At 42.1% G+C, this 22739-nt stretch overlaps 2 protein-coding genes across 2 annotated transcripts in view; one reads left to right on the plus strand and one right to left on the minus strand.

The window, feature by feature from the left end:
• Positions 1-22739, minus strand: part of unc5cb (unc-5 netrin receptor Cb) — a gene marked incomplete in the record, with an annotated part of 206583 nt that overhangs the window by 55502 nt on the left and 128342 nt on the right. Inside the window, 1 exon segment of the mRNA XM_062527646.1 lies at positions 5143-5246. Coding sequence (XP_062383630.1) covers positions 5143-5246 — 104 coding nt within the window.
• Positions 15211-17577, plus strand: LOC134071696 (C-type lectin domain family 4 member A-like). The gene is made up of 6 exons (XM_062528522.1): positions 15211-15318; positions 15572-15817; positions 15972-16111; positions 16301-16395; positions 16532-16624; positions 17574-17577. The coding sequence occupies exons 1-6, from the start codon at positions 15270-15272 to the stop codon at positions 17575-17577; spliced, it is 627 nt and encodes a 208-aa protein (XP_062384506.1). The 5' UTR covers positions 15211-15269.

A 22739-nucleotide genomic window follows, 5' to 3' on the forward strand; every position in this document is an offset into this window, starting at 1 on the left:
CTCGCCGGATTATTTTTTTCCCCGCCGCCGTGATGAAGTGCGCTGGAAATGAATGGGAGTGAAAGCATATGTTTTGTTTGCGCGATCCTCCCCGACTTGGATGAATTACCTTAATGTGTTCGCAGCCCATGATTCATGCAAGTGACCCAACTGCTGCGCTATTCCCGAAAAACCTCACATGCTAGTATTTTCAGACTCCTGGCCAAAGCCGCATTGGTAATGACGAGTGAGAGAGAGAGAGAGAGGGAGGGAGAGAGACGGAGAGGGAGAGAGATGGAGAGAGGGAGAGAGAGGGAGAGAGATGGAGAAAGGGAGAGAGATGGAGAGAGAGAGGGAGGGAGGAAGGGAGAGGGAGGGAGACGGAGAGAGATGGAGAGAGGGAGAGAGAGGGAGAGAGAGAGAGAGGGAGGGGGAGAGAGAGGGTGGGGGAGAGAGAGGGACAGAGAGGGAGAGAGATGGAGAGGGAGAGAGAGGGAGAGAGATGGAGAGAGAGAGGGAGGGAGAGCGGGAGCCAAGATAAACGTCTGCAGCTTGTTTTCTTAGTGCAAGTGTGTGCAGAGCTGGCAGAAATCGGCGTAACATCAGATAAGTGGGTGGGAAGCGGCGAGTGCATCTGCACGACTTCGGGGCGGAAACTCCGTGGCGTCTTTCTTTCTTTTTTCGGGGGGGATCAAAAGGGCCCCAATGACAGAGAGCGACGGACGGAACTTACCGGAACGGAGGATTACGATTTCCCCTAACTGTGCTGCGCCCCATGGTACCAAAACCTCCGGTCCAACTGGCATGTTTGTTTATGGGGGTTGCTAAGTATGTGGGCGAGAGAGAATGCTTGTGTTTATGGCCCGATCCATTTTCAGTCAGCAAAACTCTGCACGTTGGTTCGGCCTCTTTGGTGAAATGGATCTATTGGGTGCATTAGCGCATCACGCTAAATTGCTGTACCTCCATAACTATTGTAGTACTATCATGCTGATGTACAATCACGGTGAAATCCAGATGACTGATGGCTATGTGCATTTCAGGCAATATTCTATTACAATAATGTGTTTTCATCATAAAACTACACATTTCTGATTACATGAAAGTGACTTTCATCCCCCCTCCCCTTTGTGTTACATAATCCTAATCATTCGTGCAATACGAGGTACCTTTGTAATCTCAGATTACACCCTTTGTAATTACGATCATTCCCCATTTTCATGGCTTTTTTTCATTTATGATAAAATGTCGATAATCCCCTTTGGCTCAGTAGGTCGGTGTGTGTGTGTGTGTGTGTGTGGGGGGGGGTGTTTGTTATAGAGGCTGGTTTTGGGTTGAGGCGAAGCTAACATCTCTAAAATGCATTTCTGCAGGAGAGTTGGCAACAGTCCCTCTACAGTAATCTGCCACAAACAAAGCTGGACCAAAGACAACACGAATGACGAAGTGGACATCACCGTGGCGACAGGGCACACTGAGGCTTGCCGAGAGACGACATGGGACTCTGATGTCAATCACATCGTGTCCCTGTTGCCGGGTAGAGGGGGAGAAAAAAAAAACAGACCAAGCACAGCCACGACATCAGATAAAGCCCATGGCCAAGCACCACTCTTCCCCAGACACCACGGCCTCCTCTTCCTCATCCTCCTCCTCCTCCTCCTCCTCCTCCTCCTCCTCCTCCTCCTCCAGGCCCAACTCTCCTCGCCTCCCCTTCCCATCCTCTGGGGGGAAGGATGGAGTCATTTTCCCTCCTTTTGCAGGCAATTGGAGTGTTTTCCGGTGAAGGCATATGCAGCCTCGGCCTCAGAGAGGGCCCATCTGTTTGCTCTAAGAGAAATTGTGGCAGAGATAGAGAGAGAGAGAGAAAGAGCGAGAGAGAGAGAGGAAGGGAGAGAGAGAGAGAAAGAGAGAGAGTAGAGAGATAGAACAAGAGAAGGGAAGAGCAGAGAAGGGAGCTCCAACTCGTTCAGACCTCCTCTGTCTCCAGCAGCTGTGCTATCATTTTCCTGAAGGAGACAAATGTCTTCAAGTGGACTATTTTCTCTTTCTACGTGTGAGCCTGTGTGCATCTCTCTTCTGCACTCGTCTATTTTGGGACTCTCTCTTCTCTTTCTCTCCTTTCTGTCTTTTACTCTGCCCTTAATTCCATGTTTTCTTTCCCCTTCTTTCTTTCTTTCTTTCTTTCCTTCTTTCTTTCCAGCTTTCTTTCTTTCTCTCTTTCTCTCCCTCTTTTTAATCTCTCTCTCTCATGTACTGTTCCCTTTCTGTCAGCTCTTCTCCATATCCGCATAGATGACATATTTTATTAATAAGCCAGAGGCAGCCTCTTTTCTACACATCTGACCGCTAGTGCTACCTGTCACACGCCCTTTACACACGTCTCTCTCTCTGGACGCTACGCCGACGTGTTCAGCCCTAACCGCCCAATCAAACACTGACCACTTTTGCCTTGTCTGCGACGCCTGAGCAGACCAGAAGGCATGGGGTCTTACGACCGACCTCCCTCGGGCGGCACTTAGGCTGCGGCAAAACAAATTTGCCTTTGATGTGTTGTGGCGACGGTGGCGGAAAAGAGGAGGAGGTGGCGGTGAGAGTGGTCGTCTTGGAAGCGCCAAGAACGAGAAAGCGGGAATGAGTGCAGAGAGAGAGAGAGATGGAGAGAGTGAGAGAGAGATGGAGAGAGTGAGAGAGAGAGCACAGAGGAAGGAGGATAACGGATGACAGTGGCAGGCATTGCATCCTACACTCTCTCCTCTCTCTCTCTCTCTCTCACTCTCTCCATCTATCTCTCTCTTCACTTCTCTCTCCATCTCTCTCTTGCGCTCTCTCTCTTTTTCTATCCATTTCCCTCTTCACCACTCTCTCTCTCTCTCTCTTTCTTTCTATCTATCTCCCTCTTCACCTCTCTCTCTCTCTCTCTCTCTCCTATCTCTTATGCCCCCAGGGTGGTCGTATTTACTCTGCCTGTGTGAGAGAAGCAGCCCTTATTGCTGCTCGCGTGATGCATGTCATTTCATTTCTAACTTGTTACTGCTCTCGTTACGACAAACCCACCCCAAATTTGTACCACTGCCACTGGCTTCGTCTCCATAATACCCGCAATGCTATTTCTTTCCCCTCAGCAGCAGCAGACACCGTCCGCATCTGTTTAAATAAGCAGAGCGTGAAGATCTAGCCGATCGCTTCAAGTCTGTTTAAATCTAGTCTCCAGTATATCAAGCTAGCTTGTGTAACAATTTTACGACAAAATAATAATGCCTTTGCTGGTACTTTATTTGTGACGAGCACTGAGGCAGAACTCTGGCCTTGTTGAAGCCTGCCTTCTATTTCCTCTGCTCTAAAATGGCTTCCCCAGACTTAACAACAGAGAAGAATGGCTTCCACCCCATTCGCCTACGTTTGTTCTGTCAGCATATTTTTTTAACTCGAAATAAAGGCCTTTAGGTTCCAGTCACTTAACTCGCCTTTTTTCCGGGTCAGTTGTAAGCCTTTGAACGGAGTCCAGGGAAACTTGAGATCCAAGCTACACACTCTGCGCTGAACACACGGCTCGACGGAGTAAATGCACCCAATTACCCAGAAGCAAATAACACAGTCACACACACACACACACACACACACACACACAAACACACACCTACATCTACACACACACACACACACACCTACATCTACACACACACCTAAATCTACAAAAACACACAAAAAATCTACACAACACAAGAACATAAGGCTCCACACACAGCAAACAACTCACATGCACACAACTACCAACAACTGCACGCGGCTAGAACGCATGTGTGCTCGCGCACACACACACACACACACACACACACACACACACACACACACACACACACACACACACACACACAAATACACACACACAGACCTCCATCATGTCAACTGCAGAGTAATTTGTGCCAAACTAAGGGGGCCCAATCTCTCTCGACAGGCATCGACTTCATCACAGCTGGGCTTTCAAGGGAAACATGATCATTTCCGATTCCTGGGCAGATGCTCCTGATGCCAAAACATATTTTAAAAACACAACCAAGAGGTCGTTTGAAGAGTGCCAAATGTGTGTCACGTGTTATAATATAGCTCTCGGCAACTGTGCACAACAACTGCAGAATAATCTGAATGCCTCATTCATATTCTACGGCTATTCACAAACACACACGCACATGCACACAAACACACGCACACAAACACACACACACACACACACCTATCCCACACCAAAACATCTGTCCCTGAAGCTTTTTGCATTGAAACAGACCAGCGTGACTCTCCTAAGCTTCCCCCGCAGGATGTATAATTTCAGGATTTCCGCAAATTGTCACTGGACACACACAAACACACACGCACACACACATGGACTGCCAGCATGCCGTGTCGTGCTGGACCAACGCTCTCCACTTTGCCTCACTTTCCTTTTGTCATTATGCTGATGCACACGCATATGTATTCTCACTGCGTTGGGAGCGGCCATTTTAGTAAAAAAAAGAGAGAGAGGAACAAACTAACACACGGAGACGGCGTGGCGTTTCATAAGCTCCCGAACGCCGGGACTTGGGCGCGGAGCTTCGGTCCGTGTCCAATCCATTTCTCAATCACTCCTCTCCCTACTCAGCTACATGTAGGGTAAGAGGAGAGAGAGAGGGAAAAAAATGTCTGCCCCAGCAAAGCCGTCGGCGTCCTGCAGAGTCCAGTTTCCAGATTTCCCTTGAGCCGCAGCACAGTAACCCCGCTGTAATGAGCTCTTTTTTTTAAGTATATTTTTTAGGCCTCCTGCTTTTATTCAGATAGGACAGTGAAGTTTGACAGAAAGTAAGTGGGGGGGGGGAGAGAGAGAGAGAGAGAGAGAGAGAGAGAGAGAGAGAGAGAGAGAGAGAGAGAGAGAGAGAGAGAGAGAGAGAGAGAGATGGGGTGGGGTCGAGAAATGACCGCAGGTCGTATTTGAACCTGGGTCCCTGAGGGCACTTGGACCCGTACATGAAATGGAGGCTGTAGCCTGTTGCACCACATCACCGCCTGTAATGAGCTCTTTAAAAGGAGCCTGTGGTTCTATCGTAGCAGTAAAGTTGTTAACATCGGGAGGGGTTTGAGGGATAGATGTTTGACTTTTTGTTTTGACCTTTTGATCTCTCTTGACCTTACCTCAGCAGCAGGTATGCCTTCGGGCGGGCGGCATTGGAGAAGCACTTCCTGTTCCAAAGAGACTTCCTTCCCGAGAGGCTCCTGGTCGAACGTCTTCCTGAGATCTGAAACGCAGAATAACAAAGCGCACAGGTCATTATAATGTGGGTCAAAGGCAGGCAGCCTGACTGTCGGACGGTGCCGTGCGAAACAAACACGGCAAATTGCTGATCCGTGTCAACAGAACAACAATGGCGGAATTGTTGGGTAGCGCAAACTGTCTGCAATTGTGAAAATTGTGGCTCACGGCTCGACATCTGTAATCTTGGGGCTGAATCTGAGAATCTTGTAGTGGGCAGAGGAGAGAGGGGGCTGTCGGATTGATGAAACCACAGAACGGCCTATTTTCGGTGTATCTTATTGTTTTATTGGAATGGGCATGAATTGCCTACCCTTGAGGCATTAAGCACCGCAACACAGCATTCCAACAGACCAATTGCAATGAGACAAGAATAAGCCCCAACACAGAATATATCCCTAAACCGTGAGATGGAGGACACACCACACGCTCACGATGTGGGTCACCGAGCTATTCAACAACAGCTCTGCTGAGGATAACAAGGTCAGCAGACCAGCGCACAGCCATGCAACAATCCCACTCACTATGGGTGCCTCTCAACATGCCTCCTCGATCCTCGATGCTCGATCCTCGAGGGGCGTTCCCACTGATCTATAACTAACACTGGATAGACTATCCCATTGTTTCCCCCTCATCATTCTTTATGTAGATCAGTGAGGATCGAGGCCCGAGGAGCGAGGGAGGACGTATAAACGCTGCATGAGAGGCACCTTATGTCCCTCTCCACCCCCCATATTGTTATCATCCTGACCTCTCCCAAGACCCCACCGCTAGCACACTCATCTCCATGGGCCATGGGCGGCTATCTGCTGCATAGGCCCTTTCTGTGTTGGTTTGTCACATCACACCAATCAGGATACATTACAGCACTCTCCAGTTATGCCCCCACCCCCTCCGATGGGAAAAAATCTTTTCCTGGCGCCCTTTTAAAGCATTACTGTGAATGATGGCATCCCATGTGGGGAGTGGAGCCATAAGGTATGCTAGGCGCTACTACATAGTAAAAACCACTTAGTTAATAGATTCTTAATGAGCAAATTTGATTTGTTGAGAGGAGGGAGGGGGGGGGGGGCTCACACAAAGGGGATTTGCTTACGTAAATGAACATTAGTGCGCTCCCTTGTCCACTGCGATCACACACGCACACTCACACTCACACACACATTCTCTCTCTCTCTCTCTCTCTCTCTCTCTCTCTCACACACACACACACACACACACACGCAGCTCCTCAGGGAGGGAAAAAAATGCTTATGCAAGTAAGAGATCCATAAACCCATCCATGATTAGCCAGTGACATTTTGCATGAGAGAAGAGGAGAGGAGAGGAGAGGAGAGGGGAAGAGAGGAGGAGGAGAGGAGAGGGGAAGAGAGGAGGAGAGGAGAGGAGAGGAGGAGGAGAGGAGGGGAAGAGGATAAGAGGATAGAAGAGGAGAGGAGGAAGGAAAGGGGCTTCAGAGGTCTCCTCTTACATGACCAGTGCAGTGGCCATGTTACCCCAGATTGTTCAGCCTTTCCCTGAGAGCCAGTCTTGCTCACCCCTGTGCTGAAAGCCATGCATATTTTGGGGATGGGTTGGCTAATACGAGTCAATTACTGTGTTGTGGAAGCTCTGTGGCTTTCTATTTAAGATGAATGAGTGTTCACTTCTGCTGAGAGAGGGATCATGACAGAGAGACAGAAAGAGAAAGAAAGAGGGAGAGAGAGAGAGAAAGAGAGAGAAAGAAAGAAAGAAAGGGCAATGGTACAATGACAGAGAGAGGCAAGGGTGTGTGTGTTTGAGAGAGAATATGTACCTGTGTGTGTGTGTGTGTGTGTGTGTGTGTGTGTGTGTGTGTGTGTGTGTGTGTGTGTGTGTGTGTGTGTGTGTGTGTGTGTGTGTGTGTGTGTGTGTGTGTGTGTGTGTATTGTAAGAGGGAGAGAGGGAGCACTGACAGACAGCTCCCATGACAGGTGTCTGGATGTGGTAGACAGGAAGGCGGGCAGTCTAGAGTCCAGAGCAGGACCACTGTACCCAGGAGCCATCTTCACATATGAATCACCACTGCCCATGATGGATGAACACCACACTCACCTCTCTCTCTCTCTCTCTCTCTCTCTCTCTCTCTCTCTCTCTCTCTCTCTCTCTCTCTCTCTCTCAACCCCCTACTCTCTCTCCCACTCTCAAACTCTTTACTCTTTTTACTCTATCTCTGTCTCTCTCTCTTTCTTTCTCATCTATGCCCCCAATTCTCTCTCTCCCTCTCTTCAGCTCTTTACTCTGTTTCTCTCTCCCTCACTCTCTCTCTATCCCGCCCTACTCCCCGCCTCAGCACACCGACAGGCAGGCCATGGAGAGTGAGCGATTCCTCGTGCTTCTCTAATAAAAATCCAATATTTTCTCCCACCACCCCTTTTCTTTACGTTGATGGAATAGGAGAGAGCTGAGAGGAGGCCGATGAGGGAGGAGGAGAATGAGTGGTCTCTCTCTGTGTGTGTGTGTGTGTGTGTGTGTGTGTGTGTGTGTGTGTGTGTGTGTGTGTGTGTGTGTGTGCTCCTAGGAAAAGGGTGCTTATTAGAGATCACTCTCATATTATCCCATAGCAATTGTGTGAAGAGTGTGCTGCTAAGGTGTGTGTGTGTGTGGTGTGTGTGTGTGTGTGTGTGTGTGTGTGTGTGTGTGTGTGTGTGTGTGTGTGTGTGTGTGTGTGTGTGTGAGAGAGAGAGAGACAGAGAGAGAGAGAGAGAGAGAGAGAGAGAGAGAGAGAGAGAGAGAGAGAGAGAGAGAGAGAGAGAATGATTATGGAAGATCACTCTCATATCATCTCATAGTAACTGTGTGGAAAATGTGCTGCTAGTGCTAACATGTGTGAATGTGTGAAAGTGTGCGAGTGTGCATATGAGTCTGATGGCTTGCATTGGTGCAATCTAACATGTGTGAATATTTATGAATATTTATGGAACACAAGCACACTCAGTGCACATCATTTGTCCACATTGGGTGACTGAATCTTAAGGTGTCACTCCTATGTCCTACACTCTTAAAATGAATATGCTGTGGGGTTTTTTATTTATCTTTTTAACACAACTGTGTCCAGATAGGGACAACAGACAACAGAAAACAACACAACTTGTTATTCTTTAACACATCTCTATGTCCAGATAGACACAATTGTTTTAAGAGTGCAAAGCTCTTTTAAACATTAAACTCACATCACATCATACAGATCATCCTCTAGTGAGAGATAGGAAATGAAAGACAGCAGCAGTAGCACTGACAGCAACAGGGGCTATGAGCTATGAGCAACCTTCTTACGTCGTAGATGTATAGTATTAATAGAAGCATAATGTAAGTGTATAAGGAGTGGGAGGGGGGTTATACCACAAGGTAGCTATGAATAAATATTTCCTGTGTCTGCTTACAAGAAATGCATTATATTTGTTCCTTTGCTCCCCACAAGTTAACTCAAGCAGTGAGGTTTAACAGAACTGAACACCATCTGACACCATCTTCAATAAGGGCCTCACTGTAGCAGGTTCAAGTCATGATACGCAGTGCTGAGGAAAAAATGTATCAAGAAAATATCTATCATACTATTGACTTGGCTAACTTCAAATCAGCTTCCACAGATAAAGGGAATGATTATGTTTACATGAGATCCTTACATGAGAGCCAACAAAAGCCAATTTCATCCAGAGTGTCTGGTAAGTTAACTATCTTGACTGAATAGTAGTATTGGTGTGTGTTCTATGTAGCTTGTTTCAACTTTATGACAACATGACCATATTGTAAAAATGCTACTGAAATTGAGTATATGCAGAGATTGTACATGATATTATGAACTTGATATTTAGACACACAAACAAACACGCACACACACACACACACACACACACACACACACACACACACACACACACACACACACACACACGCACACAAGTCATGATACGCAGTGCTGAGGAGAGAATGGATCAAGAAAATATCTATCATACTATTGACTTGGCTAACTTCAAATCAGCTTCCACAGATAAAGGGACAAATGAATATGTTTACATGAGATCCTTCAAGAGCGAACAAAAGCCTATTTCATCCAGAGTGTCTGGTAAGTTAACTATCTTGACTGAATAGTAGTATGGTGTGTGTTCTATTTAGCTTGTTTCAACAGTATGACAACATGACCATATTGTAAAAATGCAATTGAAATTGAGTAGGCCTATAAGCAGATGTACATGATATTATGAACTTACTTAGAAGGTTTATTGAGAATTGTGTTCCCACTATTGCAAATGTTGCATTCATTAGAACTTCCGTTCTCCAGGACACATTTGAATGCATTAGCATTTATACCGTACAATCCCTCACAATGAGTCTTGATTGTTTACACTTTTCTTTACAACTACACAGACTGATCAGATTACTCAAGACACACTATAAAAACAAATGTAAATGGTCTCTGCTGTACTCTGTGTCTATTATCTGGTCTTTCCAGTGCAGAAAAGCATCTGGCCTCAATGGGTCACTGTGGCTTTGGGTGTGCTATGTGTTTTACTGCTGCTCCTGACTGTGGGCCTGTGTATGAAATACACCTCCGAAAGAGACCAGTTAAAGACAGAAAGAGACCAGCTAAAGACTGAAAGAGACCAGTTGAAGACCGAGCGAAACCAGTTAAAGGCTGAGCCAGACAAGATTATGACTGAACGAGACCTATTAAAAACCGAAATAGACCAGTTAAAGACAGAGCAAGGTGAGTTAAAGATTGAAAGAGACCAGTTAAAGACTGAAAGAGACCAGTTAAATAATGAAACAGACCAGCTAAAGACTGAAAGAGACCAGTTGAAGACAGAAAGAGACCAGTTGAAGACAGAGAGAGACCAGTTAAAGACTGAAAGAGACCCGTTGAATAACGAAACAGACCAGCTAAAGACTGAAAGACACCAGTTGAAGACTGAGAAGAGAGACCAGTTAAAAACTGAGCCAGACCAGTTTATGACTGAACGGGAGCTATTAAAAACCGAATTAGACCAGTTAAAGACCGAGCAAGACCAATTAAAGACTGTGAGAGACCAGCTAGAGACTGAGAGTGACCAGTTGAAGACTGAGAGAGACCAGTTACAGACCAAGCAAGATGAGTTAAAGACTGAGAGAGACCAGTTAAAGACTGAGAGAGACCAGCTAAAGACTGAGAGAGACCAGTTGAAGACTGAGCAATACCAGTTAAAGGCAGAGCAAGACCAGCACTCCAATCTGAGAAGAGAGAGGGACCAGCTATTAGCCACCAACAACCAGCTGCAGAGCCAGATCGCAAAGATGACTTACGGTAAAATATTTTGGATCTCTTGAAAAATTTAGCCATTTTGTAACTAATATAATATTTGGTTGAACATTTTACTGAATTGTATTCCAAATGATCTGCTGTCCAACCAGAGCCACTCTGCCCCAATAATTGGTTACATTTCAACTGTAAATGTTACCACTTTGGGTCTGCGCAACAAACCTGGTCTAACGCTAGAAGAACATGTGAAGGCATGGGCGCAGACCTGGTGATCATCAACAGCAGAGAAGAACAAGTAAGAGAGAGAGACAGGGAGACTGAGACTGTGTGCGTGTGTGTGTGTGTGTGTGAGTGTGAGTGTGAGTGAGTGTGAGTGTGTGTGTGTGTGTGTGGGAGAGAGAGCGCTTGATGATGTGTTTGTTGAGTTGCTTCATGCAGTTCTCTGATATACACCTCAGGCCTTCCTTACAAAACAAGACACATTGGGTTGGATTGGGCTGGAGAAAAATGTTAATGGCCATTGGATATGGGTGGACAAAACTTCACTTTCCACAAGGTCAGATAGACTTTTATCTGTTTCAATGTTATTATGTCTTGTTTCATACTAATTTGGTTGCTAAGATGAATTAGTTATATTACAGTCACTCCAAATATTATTGTCATATGTCAGCAATACTAAAATAACATCAATCAGACAAATATCCTTCGATACATAATACACTACTATAGGTCACATACTGTATAATCTGTAACTTAGCTAAAAGCTGCTAAAGGTTAAAAAGATTACAATGATAATTACTATTTTATGGAATGCAACTATATGACGTAATTTTGTTGGTATTTCAGTTTCTGGGGTGATGAACAGTTCATTAACCCTTCTGGGACTTGTGCTCTTCTACTTCCATCCAGCGGCTTGAACAACTGGCATGTTGAAACATGTTCCTTAAGATATGGCTTCATTTGTGAAAAAAACATCTGACTTGATTTGTCTTTTGATTTGTCTGACTTGTTCTGTCATTTGTTTATGATTTAATTCAGTATTTCCCAAGTTGTGTCCCAATCACACCTCAATGTAGTTCTATTCAAAAGTAACTACAGTATATTTAAGTTGTATGGGTTCACACAATAGACATACTAGGCTACTGTACCTACCAAACCTGTATGGGGATTTTTCAGTAGGATGGGCTTGAGGGGGGGGGTTATGTTCCATGAGAAATGTTTTGTATGTAATAAATCATTTCTTGAATTGTTCAAAACTTAAATTCAGTTATATTGCTTTCTCCCTGACATAGCTAAGGCAGGCAGGTAAGCAACAGGCTGTTGTTGGGGGGGAAACTTGCAACCTCAAAAGCTGAACTATTTTTAACTTTGAGCAACTCACATTTTTAGATGCCTCACTTTTTTTCCGCTTGGGCCTTGGGCCTTGGGTTGCGTTGCAACAATCAGTCAATATTTCATACGATACGATGTTAAGGAATATGCACAATATGTCGTATAACTTAGACTACTTGTAAAACAAAATCTTGCAAACACCATCAACAACCCAGTTAGTCATACGGCGTGGTTAACCTCTGATTAACATAATGAAGTCATAAGACCCCAAGTAAAATAATTTTCTATGCTGAGAACCACAATAAAGGTTTCTGTTTGATGGTCAACAGGTTTATAAAAATCATCTTGTAGTTCCACATGGAGCCTGTGCAACTGTCATACAAAAAAACAACACCCAACATGCACATAAAAGAGGAACAAGAAAAACAAGAAGACCAAATTTGAGAGAGAGAGGTGGGGCTATACATGTATTAGTGTGTGTGTTTGTGTGTGTGTGCGTGACACATCTTCAAAGTCGCCAAAATGGATGAGGAGATCGGTAACGAAATTAGCACGAGAGCCTGCAAGACCCTTCAGATGCCAGCCACAACACAAAGCTCTGGTAAATAAGCTTATTTCAGGATCAATGTGATCATACTCAAGATTATTAGCTATGCAAAATGGACTGTCATTTAGACAAAACATAATTTAGCTTTCAGCACAGTTCACAATAATTTACAGTTTAAAAGTACATTTGTAGATTATACTTAAAGAAGTGGATTTATTCTGACGCAATGTCTGACTCTCGCGTTTGCTGGCAATAGTCTAAACCAGAGGAGAGAATAAAACAAATGATGGGTTCCTAAAATCATGCTTCAGTAACTCTGTGGTTCCAGGAAGATTCTACAAGTACAGTAACTCTTCAAATGAGAACCCAAACAAAAATGACAGAACAGAACTTAGATGTTCTACAGATGATAAATGATCTTTCCATATTTCTTCTATGCATTGATTTTCCTGGTTTAATTTTTTTGTGGTTTCTGAAAACAAATACAATCATTATTGTTATATGTTAACTATCATAATAGTTATCATTTTGTTGGCAACTGCCATCTGTCTTTTGCCCTGCAGGTGCAGTACAGATGAGCAGGCGCTCCCAGTGTTCTACTGCAGGTCTGGGGGTGATGGGGGTTCTACTACTGATGTTCATCACAGGACTGTGTGTAAAATACACCAAGGAAATAAGCCAGAGAAGAGATGAGCAACTGAACAAGTTACTGAAGAATTACACTGCCTTAATCATGGAAAACAACAAGCTACTGATGAATTACAGCACTTTAATGCAAGAAAAAGAGGAATTACTGATCAAATATAACGCCTTAACCCAAGAAAACAATCAACTAGAAACGAAATGCAGAGCCTTAACCAACAGCAATAACCAGTTACAGAACAGTAAGTCAAACCTGTCTTGAGAGAGGGACCAGAAACTTATCATCAGAGACTTCAAAACAAGATATCTGACTTATAGGGATAAATTGGTCTACCAACCACCAAGGGTCTAGTTTTAGATAATAACAAGTGTCAGCATGCCGTTGGGTATGTTAACAACTTTAATTGGAGTAGCTTTGTGAGTAAGGCCAGAATGTGCATCTGCAAGTACAGTATACATCACATAGTGCTGGCCATAGGGGGCATATTCACTATGTCACTAAGTACAGGGTACTAAGTAGTGAATTCACTACATACTCAAAACTGTATTGATTGATTAATGATTGATTGATTGATGCTTAGTTCCAAAATGAAAATTCACACATTATCACAAATAGACCCGAGATTGTTGTTAGACCAGAGTTTCCCTTTAAAAGATTACCTAAATTATTTATTTTTAAGTGTTTCACTAAAATAATTTGCACTGCAAATTGTGTATGTTACCTATAGGTATATCATGTTCTGGAGGACGGAGGTTGAAGTGTTATTTGGAGTCCAATTCTAAGAATACCTGGTCCGACGCTAGACAATTCTGCCGAGCCAGAGGAGCAGATCTGGTGACCATCCAGAGTGCAGAGGAACAAGTAATAGATAGAGGCATAAATATATATATATATATATATATATATATATATATATGTCCCTATATATTACTTAATAATTTTATATATCTATTACTTAATAATTTTATATATATATACAGTATATATATATATATATATATATATATATATATATATATATGGGTGTTTGTGTGTGTGTGTGTGTGTACAGTATGCGTGTGTGTGTGTGTGTGTGTGTGTGTGTGTGTGTGTTTACATGTCCCTGATCTTTACTTGCTTTGTTGTCTAACTACTACAGAACTACATTGTTTGGCTGGGGACATGGGTTTGGATTGGACTATACAGAAGTGGATCAAGCTGGACTTGGGTGAATGGTAGATCAATCTACTCATGGTCAGTTAGATATTCATCAGCAATGATTATAATATGGCTCCAACAACACTAACAGCAGAAAGCTTTGCTGATGCTGCATTGAAAATTCCTTTCCATTTCTATAACAGGACCACATTCTGGGAGCCTGGACAGCCCAACACCAACACAGAGAATTGTGTTATGACCAGCCACACCTGGCAAGACTATCCATGCCACACTAGGTTTCACTCCATTTGTGAAAAATCAGCTTACTAAATCAGGAAGAAATATTACATATTACTGTTCCACATTTCACTGTATTGTATAATAATGAATGTTGATTTCAAATAAACTAATGGCCCTCTGTGTAATGCATTATTACATAACATTTGTTAATGTCATTATTATTTAGGCACTGGCTATGGCACACACAATTAACGTTATCTTCTGTTATTGCTTATTAGAAAGAAAATGTTTATGTTGTCATATACGTTACACCTGATACTGGAACTATATGGTATACCATTTCCTTCCATTTCCTTCCTTTCCTTTCATCCTCTTGTGATTGTAAAAGTAACTGTACTGTCTGAAGAAGCCACTGGCGCTTCATCATCATTGTTTGTGTTAAAGTAAAGAGAAACAAAAAAACATGCCTCTCCACCACAAGGTAAGCCCGTAGAACAGGAATATTATCATCTCAAGAGCTCTTTCTTGAGTCTGGATGCAGCAAATGTCACATATTTGTCCCTCAGTATGCTACTGAGGTTAACTACAGCAGTAAGGAACCATCACACACTGACCTCACTGTAGCAGGTTCCTCTTTACAAAGCTGCTGTCTCTTGATTATTGGTAAACACACACCACAGACATGTACACACACTGCTCATTTGGTTAGCAGTGGGAGATCTCTGACGGAGCTTCAGCAATGCAACAAACTGCTGAGAACAGGATAGATGAAGAGGGAATTTATGAGGACATTGTCATGGATGCTGATATTTCCAAACCAACCAGCACAGCTGAGGGGACGAATGAATATGTCAACATGAGATCCAGCAGAAACCCAGAAAAGCCTATCACATACAGGACGTCCGGTAACTATCTTGATTAAATTCTACTACAATTGTGACCGCTGTGCTGTATATTTGAAAAGCATTCTTTTACAGTGGTAATGATAAAATATTTGTCATTTGCAACTGTATACAAAGCCACACCTGACTGTACAGTAAGTCGCAAGACCAGCCAAACTGTGACTTATGGTTCAGAAAATATGGTACTGAGAATTTATAAAATGTTCAAAATGTGTGTGCTTCTGTGCATTGTAGTAACTCTGTGTCTATCATCTAGTATTTCCAGTACAGAAAAGTGTCTGGCTCCGATGGGTCACTGTGGTTTTGGGTGTGATATGTGTTTTACTGGCACTCCTGACCACCGGCCTGAGTGTCAAATACACCACAGAAAGAGACCAGTTAAAGACTGAACGAGACCAGTTGAAGACTGAAAGAGACCAGTTAAAGACTGAAAGAGACCAGTTGAAGACTGAGAGAGACCAGCTACAGGCTGTTATAGACCAGACCAAGAACTCAGATCGGAGTGAGAAGAACTGATATTTTCTACTGTTTTAGTACTCGTTAATTGTTTTTCAGATCGACTAAATTATTTATTTCAGTATACCGTATAGTTATTTTATACAGTACTTTGATAAATAAAAATAAAATATGTCACATTGCAAACTGTGTATCCACAGAGGTATCATGCCCCAGCGGATGGAATGTCTACAGCAAGTGTTATCTCCTCTCGTCTATTCCAAAACCCTGGTCTGAGGCTAGACAAGTCTGCCAAGCCATGGGAGCAGATCTGGTGACCATCGAGAGTAAAGAGGAACAAGTAATATTGAGAAAGATGGACACGTGGTTACATGTACTGTATGCTTGAGTGTGTGTGTGTGTGTGTGTGTGTGTGTGTGTGTGTGTGTGTGTGTGTGTGTGTGTGTGTGTGTGTGTGTGTGTGTGTGAGAAATACCAGTCTTAATACCTGATCTTTACTGGACCTTACTTTGTTCTCTGATTACTACAGGATTACATTGTTGGACTGGGGAAATGGGTTTGGATTGGACTGCAAAGAAGTGGGATGAGCTGGACCTGGGTGAATGGCAGACAACTCTCCACAGGGTGAGTTAGATATTCATCAGCAATGGTTCTAATATGGCTTCAACAGCATTGTAGGACTATCAGTTAAAGCACTTGACTAATAGCAGAAAGCTTTGCTGATGCTGCATTGAAAATCTCCTTTCCATTTCAATTCCAGGCCCACGTTCTGGGAACCTGGACAGCCCAACAGTGACACAGAGAATTGTGCTATGACCAGCCACACCTGGCAAGACTACCCATGCTCCACTAGGTTTTACGCCATTTGTGAAAAATCAGCTTACTAATTCAGGAAGAAATTACTGTCCCACATTCCACTGTATTGTATAATAATGAATGTAAATTCAAAATGAATTAATATCCCTCTGTGTACATCATTACAAACATTTGTTAATTGAAAATTGCAAACTCAAGTGTGCTGTCCTTGTGTGAGCTAGTGGTGTCTCCTCAGTTGATGCCTTTAAGCACAACTAACTTCTCAGAATTAGAATACTGGTGTGAACAAAATGTGTCTTGGCTGATCACTTGCAATCAGATTTGCCCAAGACGCATGAGTGTGATAGTGTGAACAGGCTCATAGACCTCACTGTAGCGGGTTCCTCTTTACAAAGTTCCTGTCTCTTGATTATAGGTGTTGATCAGACAAACATGCAGACTTTAGATAGTGTGATGAGCAATTTTTTGCGAAGGCACAAAATGGTGGGATAGACGTTACGATCAAAATTTACATTATTCAACAGCACAAACAACTTTGCTGTGTTAAAAATATTTGGTAACTATCTTGACTGAATACCACTGATGTGTGTTCTATTTAGGTTGTATCAAGTCTTTCTATTAATATTATCTATACAGTTACAATGACTAGGCTACATTAACATACTGTCCAAATGCAATTGAGAATACACAAAGATTGTATATGTAATAATGAAATACGACTTATTTGCCATTTTTAACCCTTCCATCCCAAAAAACGAAAGAAATCAGCACAATAATTGCTTAAGACATACTGCTAATTTGACGCTGTTTAACTCATGTCTACACAATCAGTTCTCAGTGATCTTTTGCCAGCTCCACTCTAATATAATGTCAATGATATGACAACACAGTTTGTGTTGTTTCAAACACATTGCTTTTGTTATTTGTTACACAATAGGTGTTGAAAATAACACAACTTGTGTTGTTTTTTTTCTCTCTGTGTTCAGATAGAGAGAACATAGTGAGTTGTTGCCAACGCCAACACAGTCATTTTAAGAGTGTATATTTTGTAATACTTAACGAGAAACAAATCACTATTAAATCTAAAACCCAGGTTTTGTAACCAAAAAAAAGATGTCTGAGCTCATTAACAAGCTATCTGTGAGCCACCTACTTGTGTTTTTCTCATTCCAAGGTGACGTTATACAATAATTGCTCTCTCCCTGATTGGAACATTTGTGTTGGTTCAATGCAATATGCTGAGAAATTATAACAATACAAAGTCTTGAGTGGCGTCATGCTGGGATATCGCCACTCGTGATGACTCATAGAATGCCTCTCATCGAATCAGAAGTTAATAAATAGCTTGACCGGACCTAGAGTAACTGTTGTTATCATGATAATATGATAAAATATACTGTAAGACCACTCCTCTTTGCTGTTAGCTACTGCGGTTAGCTACAATATTCAAATTGCTTCCTCCATTGCACATCGTATTGCTATTTTGGCGCATATTGCTATCTCTGGTTTACTCAGACTTCTGCACAATTATCACAACTTTATGTACATATATGTATCATTCTTCATGTATGTATCATGTATCCTTGTCATCAGAGCATGTTGTAAACACCAGCTTGCAACTACTGGACTACTATCATGTCTCTATTGTACTAGCTGAGGTTAAATGTAATTCACTCATTTTCAATTGATTGATACTGTAGATATTGCCTAAATGAAACATAAATTCTAAAGTCTCTTAGCTGACAATTAAATGTAACTTAGCATTAATGTCCCAGAACAGAATGACTACATCGTACAGAAGTTTAGCAAGAAAGGCCTGAAAAGTACACAATATTAAGACAGGGTTGGATTGGGCTGCAGAGAAATGGGTTGTGGATGTGGCTGGATGGATCTTCATATTTGCAAAGGTCAGATAAAGTTTGGTCTGTTTTCTGGTTAAAGCGTGTTGTTTCGTTTTGTTGTTGAGGTGAAAAACAGCTGAATCAGCCGCATTGGGAACTCACTTCCCCATTTCAATGTGCAAGATATAACACACACTGCTAAAGACAGAAGTGGTCTAACACTTGAGTGAGAACTCACTCAAAAAACTGCATGTATGGGGGGTAGGGTATACGTGGGGGTAGGGTATACGTGTGTGTGTGTGTGTGTGTGTGTGCGCGCGTGCATGTGTGCGCGACGTGTGTGTGTGTGTGTGTGTGTGCACGTACTGTATGTCGAATGCACCTGTCTAATGAGCCACATTAAAAAGGTAACTATTAAAAGCTGAAGACCAAAAATGAAAAAATGTCATGTTGAGAGCTCTTATCTGTGTCGGTTCAAGTCATACTGTATGTGTCCGTTAGTAAGCTACTCTGAGGTTAAAGCAGTGAGGTTTAACAGAACTGAACACCATCTGACACATCTTCAACTGGACCTTACTGTGGCAGGTCCCTCTTTAGCGTGATTAAGTGATACGACCCACAACAGTAAAATAATTTTCTATGCTGAGAAGCAGGACAAAAGTTTCTGCTTGATGGTCAACAGGTTTATAAAAATCATCTTCTAGTTTCACACGGGGCCTGTGCATCTGTCATGTACAAAAACAACACCCACTTTCTGTGGTGCACGCGCACAGAAGAAGAACAAGTAAGAGGAACAAGAGAGACAAAAGAGACTATCCGAGTAAGTAAATGGTGGGGATATATGTGCATTAGTGTGTGTTTGTGTTGTGTGTGTGAGTGACACATCTTAAAAGTTTCCAAATGTACGAGAAGACTGGTAACGACATTAGCACGAGAGGCTGCAAGAGCCTTCAGACGCCAGCCACAAAACAAAGCTCTGGTACAGTAAATAGGCTTATTTCAGGATCAATGTCATCATCATCATACTAAAGATTATTAGTTATTAGTTATGCATAACATGTAATGTCATTTAGACAAAACTGGTTTTCAGCACAGTTAACAATAATTTACAGTTTAAAAAGAAAATGTGTTGATTGTACTACTAGTAAGCAGTGTTGGGAAGGTTACTTTAGAAATGTAATGTGTTACAGTTACAAGTTACTCTGTTTAAAATGTAATAGTAGTGTAACTATTTGAATTACTTTTTCTGAGTAACGTAACTAATTACTTTTGATTACTTTTTGATTACTTTTCCGATTTTTGAATGATCTATAGTCCCCAAATCCATGCGAAGATTTCGGCCTTGGTCTAGCTACAGGCTGCCGAGCAGTTCTGTACAAGCGCACAAGGCAGCAAGGGCATTCAATACATGAATTAGCATCACATTTTTTGTGAGGATAATATAATGATAATCATAACACATTTACAGGCAGGCATGTAGGCCTACGCTGATGGCGCTGTAGACGTGATAGAGCCTATCAGAAGGTCCCGTATCAAACTATGGCTGAGGAGGGAAACAGTTCTTTTTACATACAATATTCTTTGCAAAGTTTTGCTGACAATATTGAGATGTAATTCAAATTGTAATTTTGAAAAAATTCAAAAGTACCTGTAATTGAATTACAATTTTTTCTACAGTAACTGTAATATATTACTGTTACATTTATTTTGTAATTAAATTACGTAACTCAATTACATGTAATGCGTTACTCCCCAACACTGCTAGTAAGTAGTGAATTATTTTGATATGATGCCTGATTCAAATGTGATGCCTGACTCAAATGAGGATCTCCACAAAAAAAAATGTTAATGTTTGTATATTTGTACAGCTTGCTTTAAAAACAATGTTCCAATGTTATTTACATAACGCTATATCAGATTCTTAGTCTACGAAAAGCTGCAAAGCAAATAAAAAGAAACCTAAGGACAAAATCAAAGCATAAAATAGTTGTTTATTGTTTCGGTAAAAAACTGTCATCTGTCTTTTGCCCTGCAGGTGCAGCACAGATGAGCAGGCGCTCCCAGTATTCTACTGCAGCTCTGGGAGTGATGGGGGTTCTACTGCTGATGTTCATCACAGGACTGCGTGTTAAATACACCAAGGAAATAAGCCAGGGAGGAGAAAAGTTACTGAGCCATTCCAGCTACTTAACCCAGGACATAGACCAGTTACTGAACAATTCCATTGTCTTGACCAAGGAGAACAATAAGTTACTGAAGAATTCCACTGCCTTAACCATGGAGAACGACAAGCTACTGAGGAATTACAACACTTTAATGCGAGAAAAAGAGGAATTAATGAATAAATATAGTACCTCGACCCGGGAAAAGACTCGCCTACAAGCTAAGCACAGAGACTTAACCAACAGCAATAACCAGTTACAGAGTAAGTCAAACATGTCTTGAGAAAGGGACTAGAAACGTACCATCGTGTATCATCAGAGACTTCAAAACAAGATTTCAGAAAAGTTGGACTAACAGCAACCTAGGGTCTATTTTTAGATTATAGCATGTAAAATGTCATTGGGTATGCAATGTTGACCCTAGGTTGTTTTTAGTGTTTCCCTTTAACAAATGAATTAAATGATTTATTTTGCAGTACAGTGTTTCAATAAAATATATTTCACTGCAATCTGTGTTTATTACCTACAGGGAAATTATGTCCCTCAGGATGGAGGAGCAAGTGTCTCCATGACTAGCCTCAGACTCGGATTTCTCAAGAGGAGATGCGAGAAGTCTGCCAAGCCATGGGAGCTGATCTGGTGACCATCGAGAGTGAAGAGGAACAAGTAATACAGAGATAGATAGAGGTGTGGTTTCATATGTGAGTGTGCATAAGCATCTGTGAGTGTGAGTGTGTGTGTGTGTGTGTGTGTGTGTGTGTGTGTGTGTGTGTGTGTGTGTGTGTGTGTGTGTGTGCGTGTGCATATGTGTGTGTGTGTGTGTGTGTGTGTGTGCGTGTGCATATGTGTGTGTGTGTGTGTGTGTGTGTGTGTGTGTGTGTGTGTGTGTGTGTGTGTGTGTGTGCTTGTGTGCGTGTGTGTGTGTGTGTGTGTGTGTGTGTGTGTGTGTGTGTGTGTGTGTGTGTCTGATCTTTCCTTGACATGACTTTGTTGTCTGACTGCTAGAGATTTACATTCATGGGCCGGGGAGATATTTTGCTATTGTTTAAGTACTGACTTTATTTACAATTACAATGTATTTACAACAATTACCTTTACAATAACCTTTATCTTGGTGTTGCTTATTTAGAGAAACCATTTATATTGTCATATACATGACACTCACACCTATGATACTGTAACTATATATCATTTCCTTCCATTTTAATCTCAACCTATGCTGTCTGGTGTTTATAAAAGTGGTTATTTTTTCTGGTGTTTGTAAATGTAGATATGTTGTCTGATGTTTGTAAAAGCAATTATGTGGTCTGGTGTTTGTAATATGAATAGTTACCCTGTTATCCTTTTGCAATGTATAGTGTAGCTTGCATGCGAGTCCTCATTTGAAAGTTGCTTTGGATAAAATTGTCAGTTAAATCAATAAATAAAAAATGAACTGAACTTGGAACTTGGAAAATGGTGTTGTGAACTATGAACGTTTACACTTTGAACTAGTTCATGAAAAGTGTGAACATTCAAAACAGTGCACTTTAGTGTGTCATGGTGAAAGAGGAAAAAGAGAACCCATTTAAGCAGACCACAGCAAAACTGACCTGAGGCTCTGAAACAGAAAGCATCACCTAAAGCTATTACCAATAGCTATTTCCAGCTCATCTGTCGCCATGCTATTTGCACATTCCTCTAATTAACCACAGTTTAACCTGAAGACCAACTCCGACAGTTTGGCGTTTCCTCTTTAAAATGTTGCTGTGTTCTGATAATCAGTGTCTATTACACACACCACAGACATACAGTATACACATTGCTCATTTGGTTAGCAGTGAGGGATCATTGATGTTGCTTTAGTAATGCAACAAACTGCTGAAATAAGAATGGATGAAGATGCGATTTATGAGGATATTGTCATGGATGCTGATATTTCCAAACCAGCCAGCACAGCTGAGGGGACGAATGAATATGTCTACATGAGATCCAGCAGGAACCCAGAAAAGCCTATCACATCCAGTACATCTGGTAACTGCCATAGTTTATTTGAATAGTATTCCTTTAAAGTCGTAATGATAAAATATTTGCCATAAACAGTAAATGCAACTGTCCTGTATACAGTAAAGTATACTGTACATGTAAGACTGGATAGGCGATAAAGGAT

Source organism: Sardina pilchardus, chromosome 23 (genome assembly GCF_963854185.1).
Source record: "Sardina pilchardus chromosome 23, fSarPil1.1, whole genome shotgun sequence".
NCBI classification, from domain to species: domain Eukaryota; kingdom Metazoa; phylum Chordata; class Actinopteri; order Clupeiformes; family Clupeidae; genus Sardina; species Sardina pilchardus.